The 24,915-nt window shown below is 38.4% G+C and overlaps 2 protein-coding genes and 1 long non-coding RNA gene across 9 annotated transcripts in view; 2 read left to right on the top strand and 1 right to left on the bottom strand.

Moving 5' to 3' along the window:
• Positions 1-375: 375 nt before the first annotated feature.
• On the top strand, positions 376-5,775 carry LOC144578363 (uncharacterized). Its single transcript, XR_013523939.1, has 2 exons — positions 376-1,974; positions 4,915-5,775. It is a non-coding gene; the product is annotated as an uncharacterized LOC144578363 (long non-coding RNA).
• Positions 5,776-14,553: 8,778 nt separating this feature from the next.
• RPA3 (replication protein A3) lies at positions 14,554-18,097 on the bottom strand. Its single transcript, XM_002751579.6, has 4 exons — positions 17,948-18,097; positions 16,657-16,731; positions 15,485-15,593; positions 14,554-14,917 (listed from the first exon to the last, which is right to left on the bottom strand). The coding sequence occupies exons 1-4, from the start codon at positions 18,044-18,046 to the stop codon at positions 14,835-14,837; spliced, it is 366 nt and encodes a 121-aa protein (XP_002751625.1). The 5' UTR covers positions 18,047-18,097; the 3' UTR covers positions 14,554-14,834.
• A 288-nt stretch (positions 18,098-18,385) lies between these two features.
• UMAD1 (UBAP1-MVB12-associated (UMA) domain containing 1) overlaps positions 18,386-24,915 on the top strand; it is a 272,067-nt gene continuing 265,537 nt past the window's right edge. For 5 of the 7 annotated variants that reach the window (XR_013523938.1, XM_078342724.1, XM_009002373.5 and 2 more), the window contains exon 1: positions 18,386-20,458. The gene's annotated coding sequence lies outside the window, so the exon portion shown is untranslated. The remainder of the gene's footprint in view (positions 20,459-24,915) is intronic. The other 2 variants (XM_035254914.3, XM_054237272.2) reach the window with 1 other exon arrangement.

The following is a 24,915-nucleotide window of genomic DNA, read 5'->3' as shown; positions in this document are numbered from 1 at the left end:
TCAATTCATTTCCAATAATAGCAAGTTATTTAGGTTTAAGTTATGAATTCTGAACATACCTGTGTGTCTGTGCTTCAACAAAACAGCAAGCATTCACAGACCTAGCTGTGCTGAACAGTGTGTTAAAGGTTCTGATGTTAAAGGATTGACAGAACCATAGTTGCCTTTGAGGAGTTGTATGTCTAATGGAGGAGGTAGATATAAGCACAGTTTTCAGCAGACCCAAATCTACTCAACTTAATATTTACATCTGCTATAGCATTTGCATAAAATGAGTATCATTTTAGCATCTCTTTCTGCAAGCCATAAAATGTCTATTTATTTAATTTTCTCATTTTGCACTTTTAAAAATTATTTTCTTTTTCTTTTTTTGAGATGGAGTTTCGCTGTTGTTACCCAGACTGGAGTGCAATGGCATGATCTCGGCTCACCGCAACCTCCGCCTTCTGGGTTCAAGCAGTTCTCCTGCTTCAGCCTCCCAAGTAGCTGGGACTACAGGCGTGCACCACCATGCCCAGCTAATTTTTGTATTTTTAGTAGAGACAGGGTTTCACCCTATTGACTAGGATGGTCTCAATCTTCTTGTGATCCACCCACCTCAGCCTCCCAAAGTGCTGGGATTATAGGCATGAGCCACCACACCCGGCCTTAAAAATTATTTTCTAATTAAAAATAATTTGAGAAAATAGAGATTTCCATAGCATTTTTCAAAAATGTAATTTTCTTACTCATCTATTAATGCATAATGTTTTAAAATGCTTTGCTAAAAAGGCAGCTTTAAGACTAAAGGATAATTTCTGTAATGTTAGCAGCAATAATAATTCAGTAGAGACTTTCATCATTCGATTTTTGAAGAGAATATTGCCTTAATATAATTTCTTAACTGGAAATTTAGATACAGGAATCAAATGAGTCTCTTAAAATATAAAGTCACAAAGACAGAGAAGTCTGGAGGAGCATTTGAAGGGATTAATGTCTTACAATTTGAAACAGATGTATATGTAAGAATTCATGCAAATTGTTGATCTTACATCTTTTTATTTAAAGAATTTTAGCTCGACTTACACATAAGAAAGCCTAAGTTTGAAATAGTAGATGTCCAAATTCATGTTTATCCAGATTTATATCACATTGCAGCCACATATTTTGCCGATGATAAATAAGTTGCTACTGTAAAATGTTAAACTAAGTATCCTTTTCAGCACCACATATTAATTCTTAGTAAAAATTTGAATGTTACAAAGTTCCTATGCTACTATATTGTGTCAAAAAATATTTTCCTCATCAATTTGCATATTTTTATTACACATTAAGCAGGTATACTTAATATTTGAACAACTATGGATATGTATCTTTATGATACATAAATTTTCCCAAAATAGATTAAGATGTATACTTTATGGAGCAAACATATTCAGCAATGTGACAAATGTGGGAGAAGTATCTCTTGCTAAAGTAATACTTTTTTTAAAGTAATGTGTTTTATCATTTTAAATCTTCTGATCTTTTTCTTCCATTCAAAAATGGAATGTAGGGTCACTCGTCACTCTTAGGACAGATTAGCATTTTTTGATTAGCATTTTTTAACGTAGCTTTTTGAAATAACATTAAATGCTTTTTAGAAAATTGAGAGTAACTCTTTCAATGAATGTTAAGATACCATTGACTTCCAAAAGAGAATACTCCAGGTAGGGAACTTATTTTTCTTCTTCTGGAAGAATCAGACACAATTTAGAGACAAGTAAGCTGGGACACATTTCGAAGGTCATTTGGGAACAACTATTTTAGAAACATTTTATTGTTTTTAAATATATTTTATTGAATTGTGTTATTTCTGTCTTCAGAAAATGTTATATGAAATAGAGAAAATGTATGTTCCCTATGGGGACCTGGGAAATTAAAAAAAAGTATCATCCTGATAAAACATATCTCAATGGAAAAATTGGCCAAAAAAGTCACCCCTTCTCTTTCCAGGTTTGTATATTTTACTTGTTTATTCATTTAGAGTCCTCTTCCAGTGTATGGATCACTCCAGATTCTAAATAACTTTTCAAATATGCTAGATTTTAAGCTGTATATATTTTCTCAAGCAGAGACATCTGAGCATAGTGAAAATGAATTCGCAGAGAACAGAATTGCTAAGTATATGTGACAGAACTGTAGGGAAAAAGGGCATAACTTTAATCTTCAAAGAAGCTTAAAAATAGCTCCACAGTTATTATGCATGAGGCCTGACAATTGACATTTCTCATTTTGGCAGCATTCACCTACAGCACCCTATCAGCAACTGAACACATTCATCTCTGAAATAAATGATTAATGAGCTACCTATCATTTCCACTCCTTTTGTACCAGAGGCTTCAGTTGATCATATTGCAGCCATCAACATCATTACTGAAATTGATTCTGCCACTAGAGGGTTGTGCTAGGATAATCAATTAGCATTTAAATAAAAGAATTAAGTTATGGCATTAAAAATAACACAAAATAATCCCTTCTGAGTCACTCTGTCAGACCTGGTAAGGTGGTTTTGGTTTTTTTTTGCTCATCAGAAGCATCACAAAATCTTAAATTGAGGAAGGAAGCATGGAAGGATTGTTCTTGTTTCAAGAACAACCCTCTAAGATTTCCAAACTTCCCATTCTTTTTATTAATCACTGTCATGTTCCTTGGAATGCAAATTTATGAAATGCTACAATTTGCATTCAATGGTGAGCAATGAAGTTGCCAAATTATTTCCTTCAGAGAAAAAGCAAAAAGGTAGAGTTAGGCATTTTTGATAAGTCAGAATTTATCCAGAAAGGGGGCTTAAAGGAAATAGATTTACACATGATACTGAGATACAGCAAAATAAAGCTTTTCTTATATTTCAGCAGGCAGATGTGAGAATGAGGTAATAAGAACATCATCATTTAGATGTCAGGATGACATGGGCTGCATTTCTAAAACAGATGGCAGATGATATGGGTCTTCATAACCCTAAAAAAAGTGACAGATTGTAGTTTTGGTAAATGATACATCCAAGGAAAATGAATGGAACTTGGAATCGGTATTTTAGCATCTCTTTCTGCTCCTGGGACCAAGTTCTTCAAGTTCTCAATATTACTGACCTTAAACTCCTTCCTCCTCTATGTTCCTCTTCCAGCATGGCTTTCTTATATTTTCTCATTGTTTCTACCCCTCTTTGAATTTCAAATTTAAATATAGAGTTGGTTTTATCTGCCTCTGAATTAAGACACTACCTTTACTACATTGTATTGGTCACCCAATCGAAGTGCGTGTGCATTTTCTTCAGAGCTGAGACGAATTGATCATACAATGAAATGGAGCTATCATAGGTCCTCAATCCAGCTGCTCTGTCGTATACTTCATTAATATTCTTTCCAAAGTCTGTTGGTGGTGGTATTCATCTCTTGCTATCTTTGTGGGATTTTAAGAAGCTAACAAAGGCTGCTTTTGAGGACTGCTAAATAGAGGACATTTTTACCCAACATTGATTAATGTAGATGGCTGAGACTTATTTGTATTTTGAAAAACGGGAAGAAAATGGTCATAGTAAAAAGCAATAGGTGATAAGGAAAACACATAGTAACAAGATTCCTACATGTGAGCCAATAGCAAACTTCCTCTATATGTTAAAATTCTTCAATGAGAAATATAGCAACTCATTTCAATTACCATAAGATGGACAGGTTAGGCCAAATTGTGCTTGACTTGGTGGTGAATTAATGACCACACCCTTCTTTGCCTTTGATAGAAGTGGCTCATCAATCTCCTACTTACCCTCAGATCTTTTTTCGGCATAGTATTCTAGCCAGTGTTCACCTGTTTGCCATCTTCTTGTCAGTAACTCTGTGCCCTTGGTATTCATCTTGTTTCTCAGTCATTTCTACTAAAGAAAGAATAATATTTTGAAGAATAACAAAATGTCTGATTCATTGTTTTCAGGATACCTTCATATACTAGCAGACCAAAGTGACTGGACTTGGCCAATTCAGTTACAATGAATCTTTTTGAAAAATGAACCTGGTTTACCTGAGTGATAACTATTCAGGAACAAATCTTTATCATGAGGACTTTTTAATTTTTGAATAGGAAATTTATTCACTTGTCCATTAGCTTCTCCAGAGAAGCAGAACCAGTAGGATACAGAGAAAGAGAGACACACACACACACACATGGAGATTTATTATGGGAATTTACTTGCATGATTATGGAGGCCAAGAAGTCCCAGGATGCACCCTCTGCAAGCTGAAGAACCAGGACAGCCAGTGGTGCAATTCAGTCCAATACCAACATCCTGAAAACCAGGGGATTCAATGATATGTCTCTCAGTCCAAGGCTGAAGGCATGAGAACGTGTGTGTGTGTGTGTGTGTGTGTGTGTGTGTGTGTGTATTTGGGGGTGCTGGTGTAAGTCCTGGAGTCCAAAGGCCCAAAAATCAAGTGCTTTGATGTCCAAAAACAGGTGAAGATGGATGTTTAGGTTCAAGAATAGAAAATTAATTCTCCCTCTACCTTTCTGTTTTATCCTGGCACTCAGTAGACTGGATGATGTCCACCCACATAGGTGAGGCTGGATCATCTTTACTGAGCCTACTGATTCAAGTGTGAATCTCTTCTGGAAATACCCCCACATATACACTCAGAAATAATGTCTTACCAAGTCTCGGGCATCCCTTAGCCCAGTCAAGTAAACACATAAAACACATAAAAATTAACCATCACAGCATGGCTCAAAAGTCAAGAAGTATAACGAAAACAAAGTGATAAGCTTTCTTTTCATCCCCATCCATTATCTTCCAGTTTCCCCACCCTATTCTTATGGAGTCTGCAGTATATTAAACAGGTAGACAAGCAAGAAATTATAATAAGGTACATTCAGTGTTCTCATTATTAGTAATTTTTTATTCAGTTTCAGGGTTCTTGGAGGAGGATGTTACAGAATGCTGAGTTGGGAAGCTTCAATCATGAGATTTTAAAATTTATCAAAGAAGGGTTGCAAAAGATGGAGAAAAACTGAGTTAAAGGAACGAACTGCCACAGACAAAAACAAAATGGTTTCTTTGCCTACTTCTTGGAATCTCTATTGCAATATTTGCTTATGTATGTGACAACTTCCTGGAGGTTACTTATATAAAAATGTATCCTGAAGTAATTCAAGTGTGTAATGCTACACTTCTTTTTTTTTTTTTGAGACGGAGTTTCTCTCTTGTTACCCAGGCTGGAGTGCAATGGCGCGATCTCGGCTCATCACTACCTCCACCTCCTGGGTTCAGGCAATTCTCCTGCCTCAGCCTCCTGAGTAGCTGGGATTACAGGCACACACCACCATGCCCAGCTAATTTTTGTATTTTTAGTAGAGACGGGTTTTCACCATGTTGACCAGGATGGTCTTGATCTCTTGACTTCATGATCCACCCGCCTCGGCCTCCCAAAGTGCTGGGATTACAGGCGTGAGCCACCGCGCCCGGCCAACTTCTTACTAAAATGTGTGAGTTTAACAGTAACACTTTTGTCTAGATACTGAATCTAAGTAGAAATTACTCATTTTTAAGTTGTAAAGTAATGTATATAAATGTGACATATGGTTACAATATAATTATATGTATACAATATAAAAATGTTATATATTGTGTATATGTATAAATGTACATTTGTTGTGCAACATTGTGCAGTATAACCGTATTTTCAAGCCCTATATGAACAAAGCTGTTATTTGCATGATTGCATCCTATGAATAGTTATGGAAATGAATAAATAAGCTTTTGAGAAACAGTTTCCAGAGCCATAAACACTTAAATATTTGTGCTTGAAGTTTCTCATCAATTCTTTAGGTGTTTTCTCCTAAACAAAAGAATCTGCCTTTATTATTCATGAAATCATTTTTCTATTTTGGCATACATTTCTTTTTCATTTCAAAGTCTGCAATCTTCATTATATAACCTGCAGGCTATATGAGTGAGGTAATCCTCTCTCTGTTGGAGGGGGAATGTTTTCCTGTGTCACTCTGTAATTTGCTTTGCAACAATTATTGCTATTTGTAACCATATCTTGTAATCACAACATGTAGCTGAATTTAGAATCTGTTGAGAACACAGAAGGCAGCAGCAATGTTTCTAAATGTCACTGACTTAATGAATTTAACTCATAAAATTTTTAAAGGTTCAAACTCATCAACCCAAATCATCCATCTCTGAAATGTACTTTAGATAAATCCCTTGAAGTGTTCTGTTATTGCAAATCGGTATCATTATGCATTAGTTTCTTTCTCCAAATCCCTGCAATTCTCTAAGCTAATTTCCAATAAGACAATGCATCAGACAACTTATCTCTAGTTCCCGTGTTTTAAAATTATAGAAGCTAAATGTTGTGTTCCAGATTGTTTAGGGAGTCATACCTAGAAGTGTGTGGTGCCTTATACTTCTTTCTATTCTTTTGATTAAGAAAACATAAATGTGTACATAACTGTTGTATTTTCCAATTATCTTAGGTGAACTTTACAAATGTATTTTGGCCTTTTGCAGGGGGCCTATTTTTCCTTTAAAAAAATACCAACCATTCAACTTTGGATAACAAATTATTCAGAGGAGCATTATTTTTTTAAAATAAATTATCTTAGGTGTAGTTTTACAGTTTGTATATTCTCATCATTTATTTTCCCTGTATTGCTTAAAATGTATTCTTAAATTTGTATCTTAAATAGGTTTAGGTTATAAGATAGAAGATAAAGGAGGAAAAGCAACATAGAACATATTTTATTCCTATTGAAATATTATTTTTATTTTCTTTAAAAAGGGATGAAATAGGATATTAGTGCCAATTTTAGCAGATGAGGGGTCCAGTGACAAATGACACAGTAATAAATTGATCACTCTCTTCTACCTCCACTGGTAACTAAAGTTTATATTTTGTAAAGTCACTTTGAATGAATTTAAAATGAGAAAACAGGGAAAAGATAGAAGCCTTTGCAGCTGCCTTAAATTACTCTTTGGAAGCAAGTGGACTATAAATAAATAGCTCTCTCTCTCTCTCTCTTTCTCTCTTTTTTCTTTCTTTCTTTCTTTTTTCTTTTTTTTTTTTTTTTTTGAGATGGAATCTCACTCTGTTGCCCAGGCTGGCCTGCAGTGGCGAGCTCTCAGCTCACCACAACCTCCACCTCCAGGTTTCAAGCAGTTCTCCTGCCTCAGTCTCCCGAGTAGCTGGGATTACAGGTGCCTGCCACCATGCTCAGCTAATTTTTACATTTTTAGTAGAGACAAGGTTTCATGATGTTGACCAGGCTGGTCTTGAACTCCTGACCTCAGGTGATCCACCTGCCTCAGCCTCCCAAAGTGCTGGGATTACAGCCATGAGCCACTGAGCCTAGCCATAAATATGTATATCTTACCTTGAGTTGATTTCATGACTTACCCTGTGGAGAGTGAAGGAAATTGCTCTGTGGGTCAATTCCTTTAGGTCACTGAGTGCCAGCAGAAATAGTCCACAAATTCCCCTGGTTTAAGGCAATGATTTCTAATTCCTAGCTCCCTGCTTGTTTCACAGTATATGCATCTGGAAAACATTTAGTCATTTCTGAGGAGATTCTAAAATGAGGCAACCCTTGGTCAACTGTCTGCCTTTCATAAAAGGTCAATCAAAGACACGACCAACAAAGACATACATTTTTGAGCCATATGGAAGAAATAATTGACTAAATGGGACCCTGATCACTTAAAAGATTAGATGCGTCTCTTAAAAAAAGAAAAGTGTATTCTCTCATCAGGCCCAATATTTTCATAATACTTAAAACTCTCAAATGCTAAATAAAAATATTAAAACATTTGAGTAAAATGTGACACTTTTTGATTTTCTATAGAGATATGATAAATTTACTTGACACGGTTTAACTTTAATCATGTTGTATTAAGCAGAATTAAATTAGTGAAAATGAATGTTAACATCTAAATAATAAACATTTCCTAAATTAGTAGCTAAGGTAAAAAATAATGCTAAATTATCTAGTTTTTAATTAATAATTATTCAACAGATTTCTCCCTTCTAATTATCTTTCAAGATTCAGGTGACAAGAAATTAAGATCTTTTAATGAAACCATTCATTTAAGCCCATTTTTTTTTTTTTTTGAGACGGAGTTTCACTCTTGTTATCCAGGCTGGAGTGCAATGGCACCATCTCGGCTCACCGCAACCTCCTCCTCCTGGGTTCAGGCAATTCTCCTGCCTCAGCCTCCTGAGTAGCTGGGATTACAGGCACACACCACCATGCCCAGCTAATTTTTTGTATTTTTAGTAGTAGAGATGGGGTTTCACCTTGTTGACCAGGATGGTCTGGATCTCTTGACCTCGTGATCCACCCGCCTCGGCCTTAAGCCCATTATTAAATAAATTATCTTACCTTAACATTTTATGGTATAAGATTCTCACAGCCAAAATCATTGGCTTGTCTTCCTTGGTAATATTTCAAACTCCTGTGAAAAATGAATAGTTGCTTAGAAAAGGGGGTTAATTTAGTCATAGTGTCATTTATGACATTGCCCCAAACTGTCACTCTGTTCATATATTTTCCTTTCTTTCAACTTGCAGCCCTCACTGTTTTTTGATAACTGTTTGGAAGATGCTGAATTTTGCATCTTGAATACATCACCATTGTTCTTTACCCATCAGAGAAACAATCATGTTGAAATTGCATTTTTTAATATGCTAAAGCCATCATATTTGTCTAAAACTTACATTCTGTAAGATGTAGAGAAACAATAGTATGAAAACAATAGTTTTACCCTTGCAATCAGTATGAATGTATTACATTATAAATTATTCATGGCCTAAACTTCTGGTCTTAGTTAACCATCTCAAAACGTCATGCTGTAGGTCAAATGGGGTCATAAAGAACATATGTGGCTTACCTCAAACCAACATCACTATTAGAAAGTAACTTAAAACACATGCTTTATTAGTATTCTAGATTTAGCATCGTCTTCTTAAGAAAGAAAACCTTTGGTTCCAGAATTACTAATTTTTTTTTAGCAACTGGTCAGAATCAAATTCTATGCAAATTAAATAACAAAACAAATTGAAGTTTCACTAAATAGAGCTTACAGAATTTGGTTGTTGTGTAAGAAACGCTAGTGGATTTCTTTGAAACCTTAGACCAGTTAGATATTAAATAGCTAGTAAGAGGGGAAACATTTTTAGAGATTATACTAGGCTGCTGTTGATTGAGGTTTCATAGGGCGGTTTTTAGACCTTGTTTATATGTATCTTCAGTAGTTAGCCCAGGATTTTTACTCAAAGTGCTTGTTAAATGATATAATGCATATTATATAAAAAGACAACCTCATTCTAGAAAAAAACAAGACAACCTCGAAATACTATAATACTAGTTGATCACTAAGAGCACTTAACCCACCTTATGAAGAGACGCTTTCAGAGTTGTGTTTAATTTTGTCACTTTCAGATGAAAATAAAAGTGAACACTGGAAGAACATCTGTAAAATTACAACTAAAGACAACCATATTGTAGTTCATCATTCATTCCCTGCATTAGATTGTACTTGATATTTGTTTTCTTTATTTTTTTGAGACAGAGTCTCAGTCTGTCACCAGGTTGGAGTACAGTAGCATGATCTCAGATCACTGCAACCGCTGCCTCCTGGGTTCAAGTGATTCCCCTGCCTCAGCCTCACAAGTAGCTGGGACTACAGGTGTGCACACCATGCCCGGCTAATTTTTTTGTTTGTTTTAGCAGAGACCGGGTTTCACTTTTTTGGCCAGGATGGTCTCCATCTCCTGACTCATGATCTGCCCACCTTGGCCGCCCAAAGTGCTGGGATTACAGGCGTGAGCCACCACGCCTGGCCTGTACTTGATATTTCTTCAAATGTTAGTAAAAAGTCTGAGTCCTAGTGAATTTAAGGATATTAAAACTCTATAACCTATCATTCCTCTCTTTTCTTAGCTTCCCAGGAAGACTTGGGGCTAATTTCAATGCCTAAGTATATTTTGTATATTAGGTTGGGTGTTTTTGAGTTATCATTTCCTTTTTTCAATGTTTCCCTTTTTATTTTTGTAATTTAATCCTTTTTAGAAATGTGCTGTATATTATGAATTAATGTTTTTTATTCTTAATCCTTTTTCAATTGTTTTTGAGCTTTCGAAAATGACTGTTCACTACTCCTTGAACTTTTTTTTTTTTTTTTTGAGACAAAGTTTCGCTCTTGTTACCCAGGCTGGAGTGCAATGGGCGATCTCAGCTCACCGCAACCTCCGCCTCCTGGGTTCAGGCAATTCTCCTGCTTCAGCCTCCTGAGTAGCTGGGACTACAGGCACGTGCCAGTATGCCCAGCTAATTTTTTGTATTTTTAGTAGAGATGGGGTTTCATCATGTTGACCACGATGGTCTCAATCTCTTGACCTCGTGATCCACCTGCCTCAGCCTCCCAAAGTGCTGGGATTACAGGCTTGAGCCACCGCGCCCAGCCGAACCTTTTTTTTTTTTTTGGAGACAGAGTTTTGCTCTGTTGCCCAGGCTGAAGTGCAGTGGCATAATCTCGTCTTACTGCAGGCTTCGTCTCCCGAGTTCAATCAATTCTCATGCCTCAGCCTCCCAAGTAGCTGGGATTATAGGTATGCACCACCATGCCCAGCAAATTTTTGAATTTTTAGTAGAGGCAGGGTTTCTCCATGTTGCCCAGGCTGGTCTCAAGTGATCTAGCTGCCTCAGCCTTCAAAAGGGCTGGGATTACAGGAGTGAGTCACCACGCCCAGCTGACATGTTTTCTTTCTTGCCTCTCACTATATTCTTTCAGTTAACAAATATTTATTGAATATTTACTAGGTGTCAGGCACTGTTGTTATTCCTCTCCCAATTTGATCCTCTTCTTCATCCCATTCACTCTCTCACTTCTGCCCCATAAATGGAGCAGGTCCACAAAGGTTCTGTCATTTATTTTATGATGTTCTCAATTCTGCACACTGTCCCTTGATTTGGGAACACAATTCCCTTACTTGAAACTTTTGAAGCCAGATACGCTTCAGAATTCTGAATTTTTGGATTTTAGCAAATTCACAGGTTGTAACAACCATATATTTTTTAACACTTTACACAGAGGGGCAGCACTGTCTAATTAAATATATCAATATTTCTGCAATGAAATATATGCATGTTTACACAAAGCCAGATAGAGATTATGACTACTACAGTATATGTAGACTATAACACTCACAGCAGTTTTTTTTTTTTTTGAGACAGGGTCTCACTCTGTTGCCCAGGCTGGAGTACAGTGGCATGATCTCAGCTCACTGCAACCTCCATCTCCCGGGTTCAAGTTATTCTCCTGCCTCAGCCTCCCAAGTAGCTGGGACTACAGGTGCCCACCACCGTGCTCAGCTAATTTCTGTATTTTTGGTAGAGATGGGGTTTCACTATGTTGGCCAGCCTGGTCTTGATCTCCTGACCTTCCAGATACTTGCAGGGGCTGAAGTGAGAAGAATGCCTGACAGCAGGAGGGTAAGCCTGCAGTGAGCTGAGATGCTGCCACTGTACTCCAATCTGGGCAACAGACTGAGGCTCCTGTCTCAAAAGAAAAAAAAGGGGGGAATACAGCACAAAGCAACTAACTCAGGCTAAGTTATGAAAATCTTAGAAAATAGTTTCCTTTGAGTGCAGAAACAGACATTCCAATCAGAGCAAACAGCAGATTCAATGGTACCCATTTCTTAAAACAAAAAGGCTACAGGCCCCATGCAAGTCCAAAATCCAATGGGGCAGTCATTAAATCTAAAAGGTCCAAAATAGTCTTTGACTTAATGTCTCTCATCAGGGGCAAGCTGATGCAAGGGGCGGGCTGCCACAGCCTTGGGCAGCTCCTTCATGAGCTGGCATTGAATGTCTGCAGTTTTTCCAGGCACAGAGTGCAAGCTGTCAGTGGATCTACCATTCTGGGGTCTTGAGGATGGTGACCCTCATCTCACAGCTCCAATATGCAGTACCCCAGAATCACACATTGCCCTAATGCAATACCTTAGCAGAGGTTCTCTATGAGGGCTGTGTCCACAAAGCAGACTTCTGCATGGACATGCAGGTATTTCCATAAATCCTGTGAATTCTAGGTGGAGGTTCCCAAACTTTAATTCTTGAATTCTGTGCACCTGCAGGCTCAACACCAAGTAGTAGCTGCTTAAGCTTGGGGCTTGCACCCTCGGAAGCAACAGTGAAGCTCTATGTTGCCCCTTTCAGCCACATCTGGAACTGAAGAGGCTGGGACACACGGCACCAAGTTCAAGGTTGCACACAGCAACAGGCACCTGACTCTACACAGGAAACCATTTTTTTCCCTTAGGCCTCCAGGCCTGTGATGGGAGGGGTTGTGGCCGAGATCCTGTCTGGGGAAAATGTCTCCAGGTCATGTAGCCAACATGCTCTGAAGACATTTTCCCCATTGTCTTGGCAATTAACATTTGGCTCCTCATTACTTATGCAAATAAGTAGGAGGGAGGTGCAATCCTGCATGAGCAACAGAGCAAGACTGTCTTTAAAAGAAAAAAAAAAGATACACCTGTGTAGGGCACTTACCATAAATTGAGCTTGCAAACTGAAAGTTGCTTCTAGGTGTCAGTGAGTGAGTGGTACGTAATGTGAAAACCTAGGACATTACTGAACACTGTATACTTAGACTTTACAGTGTATACTTAGTCTACACTAAATTTATAAAAATATATTTTTCTTTCTTCAATAATAACTTAACCTTAGCTTATTTACTTTATGTGCTTTTAATTTTTAAAAATTTTTCTTTTTTGGATGGGGTCTTCCTGTATTGTGCAGGCTGAAGTACAGTGGCATGATTGTTGCTCACTGCAGCTTTGAACTCCTGGCTCGAGCTATCCTGCCACTTTAGCCTCCCAAGTAGCTGGGGCTATAGGCATGCACCACACCTGTTTCTTTTTAATATTTTCACTCTTTTTGAATAACGCTTAGCTCAAAACACACTGTACAGCTGAACAAAATATTTTTCTTTATATCCTTATGGACTTTTTTCTATTTTGTAACTAAAATTTTTTTAAATATTTTAACTTTTTTGTTAAAAATGAAGACACAAGCACACACACACTAACCTAAGTCTACCTACACAGGGTCAGGATCATCAATATTACTGTCTTCTACCTCCATTATCTTGTCCCAGTGGAAGTTCTTTAAGGGCCATAACATGCAAGAAACTCATCTATAACAAGGCCTTCTTTGGGAAGACCTTTTGAAGGGCTCTCCTGAGGCTGTTTAGTTACCTTTTTTCCTGTAAGTAGGGGTACAGTTTAAAATAAATAGTAAACACACAACCAGTAACACGGTCTTTTCTTATCAAGTATTATGTACTCAACATAATTCTATGTGTAATACTTTCATATGCAGCTTGTCTACACCAGCATCACCACAAACACGAGTAATGCATTTGTAGGGCACTTACATAAAATGTTATGATGCCTTTGTCTTTAGTTGACAGGAATTTTTCAGTTCCATTGTGATCTTATGGGACCACTGTCATATATGCAGTCTGTCATTGACCAAAGTCATTATACAGCATATAACTGAACAGTTGTCTTCATTTTATGTAACAGAATGCTTTACCATAAGTGGCTATGGCAATGTCCCTTAAGTAATTAGCAGAGTATTTTTGGATAACAGAAGTTGACATTTAAGATTATACTAACTAAACATTTTTGGCATAATTTACAACAATCTATATGGATTTGGAATTATGTCATTTCCTTATTGATGAGTCAAGCCATAAAACCTAACTGGCACATTGGTCATCAGTTATTCTGTACTACCCTATTCCAAACCTGCCACATCTCTGTTCACCCCCAACATGTGCTAGAGAGAAATTCCATACTAAAGACCACAGTTGAAAACAAGAAAAAAGTCAAATGATTCTACCAACTCTTTCAATGATCATATATTCCTTGTTTGGAATTTAGTAAATACTACTTTACAACCCAAGAAGGCTGGGCATGATTGCTCACACCTGTAATCTCAACACTTTGGGAAGCTAAGGTGGTAGGATTGCCTGAGGCTAGGCATTTGAGTACAGCCTGGTAAACACAGTGAGATCCCATCTCTACAAAAAAAATTTAAGAAAATTAGCTAGGCATGGTAGTGCCCACCTATAGTCTGAGCTACTCGGGAGTCTGAGATGGGAGAATTGCTGAACCCAGAAGTTCAAGGCTGCAGTGAGCTATGACTGCATCACTGTATTCCAGCCTGAGCAACAGAACGAGATCCCATCTTCACAAAAACTAAACCAAACCAAACCAGAAAAAGAGATACTTCGCAAATTACTGAAGATGTAAGATTCTGTTTTTTTTAATGTCATCTAATTCATTTTTTAAGAAGAGTATCAAGGAAATAATTATCAGGTATAGTTTGGGAAAAGGTGAGTAAATCCTTAACACAGTTGGCCCAGGGTTTTATTTGGTAGGTCTAAATTGACCTTGCAGCTATGAAATTCCAAGTTTGTGCTTGAATACATGACTAAAAGAATGAAATGAAATGACCAATAGTATATGTACCATTTTAGTTTTTATTAATAAAATAGAAACCTAAACTCAGACAACTGCTTTATTCTTGCATCTAATCTGACCATATACTGGAGTAGCAATTCTTTATAAAAGGACTTAGATGAGAATTGTCAATATATCAGTTCCATCAAAAACTCTAGGTTGGAATATCTTAAAAAGAGCAAATTAAATATGAGAAAGCACAGGCATCTCTCGCTCAAACAAGAGGGGCCTCCTTTAAGAGTCTTTAATAGAGCTCATTTGCAATGATATGAAAATCCATCAGGATCAGTCATGTTGCACAATCCCTAAAGGATAAAACTGAGGGAACTCATGGATAATTTTCACAGCTTCATTGTAAAGTCCAAGATCTGAAAGAAACATTTAAGCAAACATTTAATCTACAGTGGAAAGTTGTAACATCAATTATCACCTAAGATATTTTTATTTATTTCCCTTTTCTCACCCTTTGGAAGTGAATTTTTAAAATTGGAGATATGGATTACAGATTCTTGTATTTAACTGTGGCGCCAAAAAGAGAAAGAGAGAAACAAACAAAAAAACATGGGAATACCATCCATTTCGATGTTCATTATACAGGCAGTATCTGCCTGGTAGTATTTTAGGTGTTATGGATTATTCCATTCCTTCAATTCATATATTACAACAAAACGACTAATATTATTTTATTTGTTATATTTAAAAATTATCTTTCTACAAATATTAATTAATCTGTACTGAGTTTCTTACATATATAAGCACTACTTAGAAGCAGGACAAAACAAAACGTATTCCCATTTTCCTTTAGGATCAGAAAATTCTATAGAAATTGAAAATATGACAGTACTAAATGCTAGGCCAATAGATATAAAATTAAAAATAAAATTGTTTTCCTGCTAATTACATAAAACCAGTCAATACTAGAATGCTTTAGTTACCAAAAGGATGGTTATCTTCTTTAAACTGGACAAAAGATGTACACATGATGGTTGCCTTAGCGGTTACTTTTCCAACCACTTCTATAATTCCAGATATTTCTTCATCAAGCTAAGACATGGAACAAAACATCAATTTACTGTTATCACATTTTCAGTTGACAATTAATTTGGAAAACTGTTAATACAGATTACTAATCTTTCAATTCAAGTAAGAAAGTAATTTTAAAAATTACCAGTGCTAAAGTTAAAATGTAACTGGTTAAAAAACGTTTCAGTACTTAACTGAGAGCATGTTAAAATTCCTGTTACCATGAGTAGTAGCTTCAAATCCAAAGCTACAATTCAAGTTAAAGACAAAATTACTTATTGAAAACGTCCAGCATTTCTATAAGCAGTAATTTCTTATTGAGAGGAAGAACCTTCTATAATTTGTATTTCACAATGTATACTGTATAACCAAGTATCATATGGATCTGTCTTCACAAAATACCAAAAAAGTTCTAAGTACATTAAACATAAAATGAAAAAATAAGTAAGTAAAAACTGGAAATATATAAACAAAAACAGAAAATAAAATAAAATTTAAAACACTTGCTGGGTTAGTCCAGGCAGGAGGATGGTTGCTTGAGACCAAGAGTTCAAGACAAGCCTGAGTAACATAGGGAGATGCCATCTCTACCAAAAAAAAAAAAAAAAAAAAATTAACTAGACACAATTGAGCATGCCTAAAGTCCCAGCTACTGGGGAGGCTGAGATGGGAGCAACTTGATCGTGGAAGGCTGAGGCTGCAGTGAGCCACGATGGTGCCACTGCATTCTACCTGGGGCAACAGAGTGAGACCCTGTCTCAAAACAAAAAAACTCTTGAGGAAGAAAAAAGCAGTTTAAATTTTTCTTATGTAATTTTATGGCCTTTCATAAGGAATGAAAATTGTTATCCAGCATTTAAGGGACATGTTCAAAAATCATGAAGCCCAATAAAAACCATCGATTACAAATGTAAAAGGAAATATAATGAGAGAATAGTACAAGAATTTAATTTTAGAGCCAGGGATGTTTCACCAGCTCATCTTTTTTACATCCACTCCAAAAATTAGAAACATCAACAACAAACCAAACCCAGTTGAAGAATTAACTATAATATACATGAGACCTATTAATACTTAAACATACAGGTTCCATCAACTCGATGGTTACATTTTTTCCTTCTCCATCTGAAAGAATAAACATTTTTCCGGTGGGATGAATCTAAAACGAAACATATGATTAAAATCTCATTAAAACAACAAATAAGTTTGACAAAAGATGAGCACATTGATCCTTAGTTGAGCACAAATCGTTTTTTGAACAGTTTATTCATTCTATTCAATTTATTGGTTCAAATTATAATCTTATATTACCAAATCTGTTCATGGGACACACAGTTAATTTGGAAGTTCGGACAAACAAGGAATGTGTTTTGTAGTATAAGTAGGTTCTGCATTTGCTAAATATGGCAATCCTATTCCAATAACAAATTAAAGGGAGGCCCGCCCTAGCTAAAAGTGAAACCTGCTGGCAATTATGATTTAGACAGTACACAACCCATGGAGTTTATGTTTTAAAAATCAGGCATGATGAAGTTAACGGAGAACTGGTTGCTAGAATATCTGGGTCCTACTCCTGGCAAGTAGCTGTAAAGAGCGCTGTGAGATCTCATTTGAATGCCAGCTTTGCCACTTGCTGGGTTTCGAAGCATTTGAGTCAACCACCTATCACTCCTACTCAGTTTCCCTACTTGTGAAGTCAGAGTAACACTCATTTAAGGAAGAGGATGTGTAGATGCAATGAGCTACTACTAAGTCTTTATATAATAGTTCCCCCCCCCCCCCCCCCGGCCCCAGCTTCTCAGGTCTCTGATTCCAAGACTTTGGGCCTGTTTCTCTCCAGTAGAATGAGGGGACTTCACTTTAATAGTGGGGCTAGATAACTCACTACTACGGGACTCAAAGCGGACAATCAAGGCAGGTTTTGCAAAGAAGCCATTACAACGAGGAAACGAGGTCTGCAAAAAGAAGTGATTTCAGAAGAGAAGGAATAAGCAGATTAGTTTTGACGGCGTCTATCACGTCTGAGTAAACTAAGAAATTTGAAGGTAGATGTGGGAGTCGTGTCTATAGTTTCCCTTAGATAAGCACTGCCTGGATGGAGGCGAAGAACATTGGAATTTAGAACGCAAAGCATTTGAAAACACCTTGTTTCCCTGCCATAAAAGAGGCGCCAAAATGGGGCTATAATGGTTAAACAATTTTCAAAATGACTCCTTGTGCAAAATAAAGGATTCGGAAGCGCAGTGATCTGAGGCTTCCCATCCTCCTTCATCCCCCATTACCCAGTTATCCACTCAAAATCCGCCACCCAGGAGGTCAAAGGGTCCCTCCCTCCGGCCTCGGATAGCGGAGCACACGACGACGAACCCGCACACCTTTTCCAGCCTCCCTACGAAGCAGACAGGCTTGTCGATGAACTGAGTTAGCATGCTGACGTTCATGCGCGCCCTGGGCAACTCCATCATATCCACCATGATTATATGGTCCAAGACTGCGGCTGGCGGGAAACCCACGGAAGACTAACTAAAACTGTGAGCCCCGCGGGTGTCTATGGGGCAGATTTCTCTGTACTAATCAGCGAAGACTAGCGCTCCAGCTTCGCCAATTAAATGCGCGGAAACTTACGTCGCCGTCGCGCCGTCTCTGAAAGGGGTGCGGAAGGGGCGTGATGCGTCCGGAAGTGGAGATTGGCTGCTTAGTGACGCGCGGCGTCCCGGAAGTTGCCGGATCCCAGGCTAGCGGCAGTGGAGGTAGGGCTTGGATAGGGGCGGAACCTCAGGCTCCCCTTCTGCGGTCACGGGCTTCTCCGCGTTGATTTGACCCCGGAAGTGGGGTGTTGAGCTCCGGTGCCGGTGCAGCGCGGGACTGCGGCACGAGCCTCAGGTACCTCTTCTCGCGGGAGGCGCCGCAGCCTTACTGTTTCCTCATTCTTCCGGCTAACAGAGTCAAAAGAGCTAGGCGGGATGTCGGTACCAGCTGTTGCCGTGGTGCTGTGGTTGCTGCGTACCAGCTGTTACTGTTGCTCCGCCTTCCCTCTCCTAGGTTCTGGGTGGGAGGCGCTGGAGTTTTGCTGAATGAAATGTGGTGTGGGGAGGGGTCGCGGGGGTGGTTGTGATACTTGCTCCTTTGGAGATGGGGAGCGGGGGTCGTCAGTGATCTTTATCAATTTCAGGCTTTTGCCACTTGTTGCCTGAGGATCGATTTACTCCCTTAGCTGCGTCACTCTACTTTCTTAAGTTTCTCCACCTGTAAGAAGAGAGATTGGCCCGATTGCTTCTAAGACTTTTTTTGTTGTTATTGTTTTTTTTAGCCCAGACAACCTGGCTACACTGCGGTGGTGCCGGTTCTCTCGCTCCACTACCCGCTGTTTTGGCAGCCAGTAGAAGCACTTGAGATTGGGTAATGGGGAAGAAGGACCACTGACCAGGACCAGAGAAGACAAGCTCAAATCGTTGATACCCTGAACTAGTGTTCCCCGAGCTACGGTTCCCCCTTCTGAGGCATATTTTCCCCGTCTGCAAAACAAAGGGTTAGGCGGAATGATTTGCAAGGTCCCAGTTGACTCTTAACTTTTGGCCATTTGCTTGACGCAACAGTTTAAATCCCCCACCCCACCCCCAGCAGTCTTTCTGTTGTTGTCCTCCACAACCCGAGACTCTGGAGGGCGATCTGGAGGTCTGGAAGATAACCCTTTCCAGGGAGATTTGGAGGTAGTCACCAATCTGTCCCTGGCTATCTTGTGACCCGAAGCCGGCGGGCTTGCCATGAATATTCTAAACATAAACATACCTTCAAACGGTGCTGTGGAATTTGGACAGAAGTTTTAATTGGGTGTTATAACGTTGTGGAAACTGAGTCTGTGAGTTTACCCAAAGCTGCAGAATTGTCATTGTTCATATTCCCTAAGCAAAAAAGATCCGGTTTGAGAATTAACGTGGCAATTTAAGATTGGAATCTGATGTACGATAATTAAATGATAGTCTGCCTCAGTGTTAACTTAGCACTTAATAGGTTTCTCTTAGTTTTACTCACTAATAGTAGTTTAAATGATTTCGTTAAACAGATGTAGAATGTGTATCAGTGGTGTATAAAAAGTTGTGGTTGTATTGGTGCAAGTCAGTAAAGTCCATTTTATATTTCTGCATAAAGCCTTAAGTCTTTTGTACTTTAGCATTGCTTTGCAAAGTAAGTTGATGTGCATTATATAGAGGAGAGTACACACATGAAAGTCTTCAATGTAATTGTGTTTTTTTGAGACAAGATTTCGCTCTGTCACCAAGATTGAAGTGCAGTGGCATGATTATAACTCACTGCAGCTTTTAACTCCAAAGCTCAAGCGATCCTCTCACTTCAGCCTGCCAAGTAGCTGAGACTATAGGCACATGCCACCACACTTAGCTAATTAAAAAAAATTTTTTTTTGTACAGATGGGGTCTTGCCATATTGCCCAGGGTTATCTCAAACTCCTGGGCTCAAGCGATCCCTCCCTCTCTCCTCTGCCTCCCAAAGTACTAGAATTACAGGTGTGAGTCTCTCAGACTGTAATAGCGATTTTTTTTTTTTGAAGAGCAGTCCTGAGAGTACCAAATGTTAATGTTGTTTCCTTGTAGTTAAAAAGACCACTTTTAAGCAAAGGCTTTCTTTTAAAACAGGGAGATGAGCAAGAAGATCATTTAAAACAACTTTTTTGCATATTTTTGAGTCACTTAAAATATTATGAAATATACGATATACAGAAAAGAATATAGATAGTCGATTTGCATAGTTTTGAGAGGAATGAAATGAATCCATGGGGCCTGTCATTCAGCTGAAGAAATGGAACTTTATCAGTTACCAGTAAATTCTACCAGTCTGCACTTACCAATTAAGTCCTTCTCGCTACAGCCGTAAGTAAACACTATCTTGAAATTTGTGTTAAGGTTCCTAAGCTTTTCTGCATAATTTTATCACACACGTAGTCATTTCTAAATGGTACGTTGTTTAGTATTGCCAATCTTTGACCTTTATGTAAATGGAAACGTTATGTATCTTATGACTTGTTTCTTCTGCTTTTGAGATTCATCTATGTAGAATGTATGTATACATATACAAATATATAATGTATATAGTCACAGGTAAAGTAGGCATGAACCAGACAGTAGTGGGCTCTCCCCTAACCCATTAGAAATGTCGGGCAATAGTTTGGCAATTATCGAATTGCCTCTCTAAAAATGATAATTTGGGTTGGGTGCAATGGCTGACGCCTGTAATCCCAGCACTTTGGGAGGCTGAGGCGGCTGGATCACCAGGTCAAGAGATTGAGACCATCCTTGCCAACATGGTGAAAACCTGTCTCTACTAAATATACAAAAATTATCTGAGCGTGGTGGCGTGCGCCTGTTGTCCTAGCTACTCAGGAAGCGGAGGCAAGAGAATCGCTTGAACCCGGAAGGCGGAAGTTGCAGTGAGCCGAGATAGCGCCACTGCTCTCCAGCCTGGCTACAGAGCGATACTCCGTCTTAAAAAAATAATAATTCGAGTGCCAGGGAGAGGCCATGCCTAATGGTCCATCCCTGTTATCAAAATGTTTATCGAATGCAGACCCAAGGGAGAAACAGCTTTCTGGGTCTGCATATTAAGAGACAAAAATGGTAAAGTATGATCTTCCTGGTACACTCTACCGGAAAAAGGAAGAAAGTCTCAGATGGGCTTTCGTGTAATCCCCTAACCACATTACCCAAGGGTAAGGAGGGCTCTGCGCATGCGGGCAGCCCAGCCTAAGGGAAGAAGCATGGGAAAGAGGCGAGTTTAAAAAAGCTTCACATTCCTGCTTGGGTCTCTAACTAGTACACCTTTGTTTCTTTACTGTTTCCGGCCTTTTTAAGTAAACTTCCATTCCTGCTCTGGAACTTGCTTGGGTCTCTTTTTCTGCTTTATGGCCCTCAGTCAAATTATTTCTTCTGAGGAGGCAAGGACTGAAGTTGTTACGGACCTATCAGGATAGGCCACGTGTAACTTGGGGTAACTTGGATCTTTGCCACCAGTAACAAAATGATTTCCCCAAATGGTGGTATTAGCTTACCCTGTTACCTGGAGTATAAGAGAGTTGCAGTTAATGTATATTATTGGCAACCCTTGAAGTTTTTTTCCCCAGTTAAATGGATATGAAATGGTTTTTTGTTGTGACCTGAATTTGTACTCCCTGATTACTGATAGGTTTGAACAATTTTTCAGATTTTTATGGGCTATTTATGTTTTTCTTTTTTCCTTGATTTTTCTTTTTCTTACTGACTTTTAAGAGCTTTTTATTAGCGGAATATTGTAATGGTACAAAGTGTTGTCCGTTTTTGGCCTATCTTTCCATTTCCTTTCTTCTTTCCTTTTTTTTTTTTCTTTAAATTAGAAAGATAAAATCTCTTTTGCTGGGCGCGGTGACTCACGCCTGTAATCCCAGCACCTTGGGAGGCCAAGGCGGGTGGATCAAGAGGTCGAGATCGAAACCATCCTAGCCAAAATGGTGAAACCCCGTCTCTACTAAAAATAGAAAAATAAAAACCCTCAGCTACTCGGGAGGCTGAGGCAGGAGCGTTGCTTGAACCCGGGAGGTGGAGGCTGCAGTGAGCCGAGATCGTGCCACTGCACTCCAGCCTGGCTCCTGGTGACGAAGTGAGACTCTGTCTCAAAAAAAAAAAAAAAACCAAAAAACCTCTTTTAATGTAGTTAAACATTTTCCCCCTTAAGTTTAATATAGGAGAAAAGTCAATTAAAATCTCATTTATGAATTCTTTTGTACATCATACTCTTAAAGGTATTCTATTTTTCCTGAAAATTCTTAGTTTTGCCTTTCATATTTTATAGTCCATCACTAGAATTCACTCTTCATGTATGTTATCAGATGGATCTCCAGTTTCTTTGTTTTGTTTTAATTTCAGTTGTCCTAACATGATTTCACTGTATCACCTTTTTGCCACTGACCTTCACATGTCACCTTAAATTTACAGATACATGTGGAGTTGATTCTGTTCTATGGATCTAGTTTTCTGTCCCTGAACCACTACTTGTTTTCTTTAATAGTGTAGCCTTATCATAAGTTTTGATGTCTGGGCTGTGTTCTTCAGGAATGTCTTGGTTATTTTTGTCTCTTTACTGTTCCATGTAGAATATAGCTTATTAATTTCCATGAAAAACTGTGTTGGAATTTTGATCAAAATTGCGTTGAATCCTTAGATGTATTTCAGAAGTAACAGCTGAATGTCATCTCTTACTATCCTTGAGCTATTTTGGTCCTCTTAAAATCTTTCCAAAAAGTCTCAAACTTTTCTACATGAGAGTTTTGAGTTTTAGCTTAGATTTGTTGTTAGATACCTTGTTTTTGTTGCTGTTATGAATGGTATCATTTTTTAAATTGAAGATTTTAACTGATTGTTTTGTTATATAGAAATGTCATTTTAAGAATTTTCTATGAGTTTTTTTGAAAATTTCTATTTATATTTGAATAATTATAGTTTTGTTTTGTAAGAATTCTTACATATTTTATTTATTTTTCTTACCTTTCCCTAGTATAGAGCCTTCAGTACCATTTTGAATAGAAATAATGTTGAAGTCAAGATGGGTTTGGCTGCATAAATGAAAGTATCTTTAATGCACAAATGCTCATTCTCACGTGTGAAAGAAGTTCACAGCTATGCAACTTAGTACGTATGTGGTAGTGCCGCTAAGATCTTAGGGCCCCAGGTTCTTCCTGTCTCCTATACGTTCAGTATCTAGTTCCATATTTATGGTCACCTTATAGGCCAGGTAAGTGATGGAGCTTCAGCCATTGAGTAAATCCACATTGCATGTGGCAGAGAAGTGGACAGGCAAGAGTATACCTTCATGAGATTCAGCTTCTTTTAAGGAGCATTTCTCGCAGTCCTTCCCAACCTGAATTTCTGTTTATTAGGTTAAGGAATTTTCCTTCTATTCCTAGTTTGATAAGAGTTTTAATTGAATGGTTATGGAATTTGATTAGATGCATTTTTTGCCTTAATTGAGATGATCGAAATGAGTATATATTTTTCAGTGTTGAACCAAGCTCACATTCCTGAAAGCTTGGTTATGATGTATTGTTTTTTATTATATATTCCTGGATTTGATTTGCTGTTGTTTTTGTTTAGAATTAAAAAAAAAATCCGTATTCATGAGAGAGATTGGCCTGAATTTTCCTTTTTTGTATAGTCCTTGTCAAAATATGACATATGGTTATTAGGCAGGAGAATTCCCTAAACCCTTTGTGTGACTTGCAACCAGGATGTGGCATGTTTGCTCAGCTGCCATGCATTCAGACCCTTTAAGGGTGGGGGGATCATGCAGGTGAGCAGGTGCAGGAGCTGGGGTGAGTGATTTTGGGCTTTTACCCCACCGCAGTGACTAGGGGTGTTACAGTGCCTTTTTAGCCCTGCCGTCTGGGGATGGCTTAAGTGTTAAGTAGCTCAGTGGAATCAGTGTGACAGCCTTTTTGGGTTCCCGCACCTAGGGCATCCTGAATTCTTGTCTAGCATCCAGGAGGAATCAGGTTACATGGACTTGAAAGATGGTGAATGTGGGCATTTTATTGAGTGATGGAGGTGACTCTCAGTGGGATGATGATATGGTTTGGCTGTGTCACCACCCAAATCTCACTTGAATTGTAGCTCCTATAATTCCCAAGTGTTGTGGGAGGGACCCTACAAGAGGTAACTGAATCATGGGAACAGTTTCCCCTATACTGTTCTTGTGGTAGTGAATAAGTCTCATGAGAGCTGATGATTTTATAAGGGGAAGCCCCTTTCGCTTGATTTTTTTTTTTTTTAATTTTCTCTTGTCTGATGCCATGTAAGATGTACCTTTTGCCTTCTACCATGATTGTGTGGCCTCCCCAGCCATGTGGAGCTGTGAGTCCATTAAACCTCTTTTTCTTTATAAATTACCCAGCAGTATGAAAATGAACTAATACACTTGGGGAGTTGGAGAGGGAATGGAGTGGGAAGTCCTGTAGTTCAGCTGTTTTATGGCCAATCTCCTCTCTGATCATCCCCAGTCACACTCACCTCGACACTCAGATGCCTTCTCTCTTCTGTCCTTCTCTGGTGTGCCATTCTGCTGCTCTGCTACTCTTCTGCTTGTGGAGCCTGGGGTTTAGGGTTTATATGGGCACAGAATAGGGAGGTGTAGTGGGCCAAAAGGCATTTGAGTGTAAAAACAGCCTGTCCACATTTAGGGCTGTGGGTCCAGGCTTGAGGGTGGAACCCTTGCCAGGACCCTGCCCTTCTGCCTCCTTTCCATATCAGTTATATTAGTTCTGTGAAATTAGTGTGGAGTGTTTCTTTTATTTATTCTCCAAGAT

Source organism: Callithrix jacchus, chromosome 11 (assembly GCF_049354715.1).
Source record: "Callithrix jacchus isolate 240 chromosome 11, calJac240_pri, whole genome shotgun sequence".
NCBI lineage: Eukaryota > Metazoa > Chordata > Mammalia > Primates > Cebidae > Callithrix > Callithrix jacchus.
This window is presented reverse-complemented; position numbering and strand designations above follow the sequence as displayed.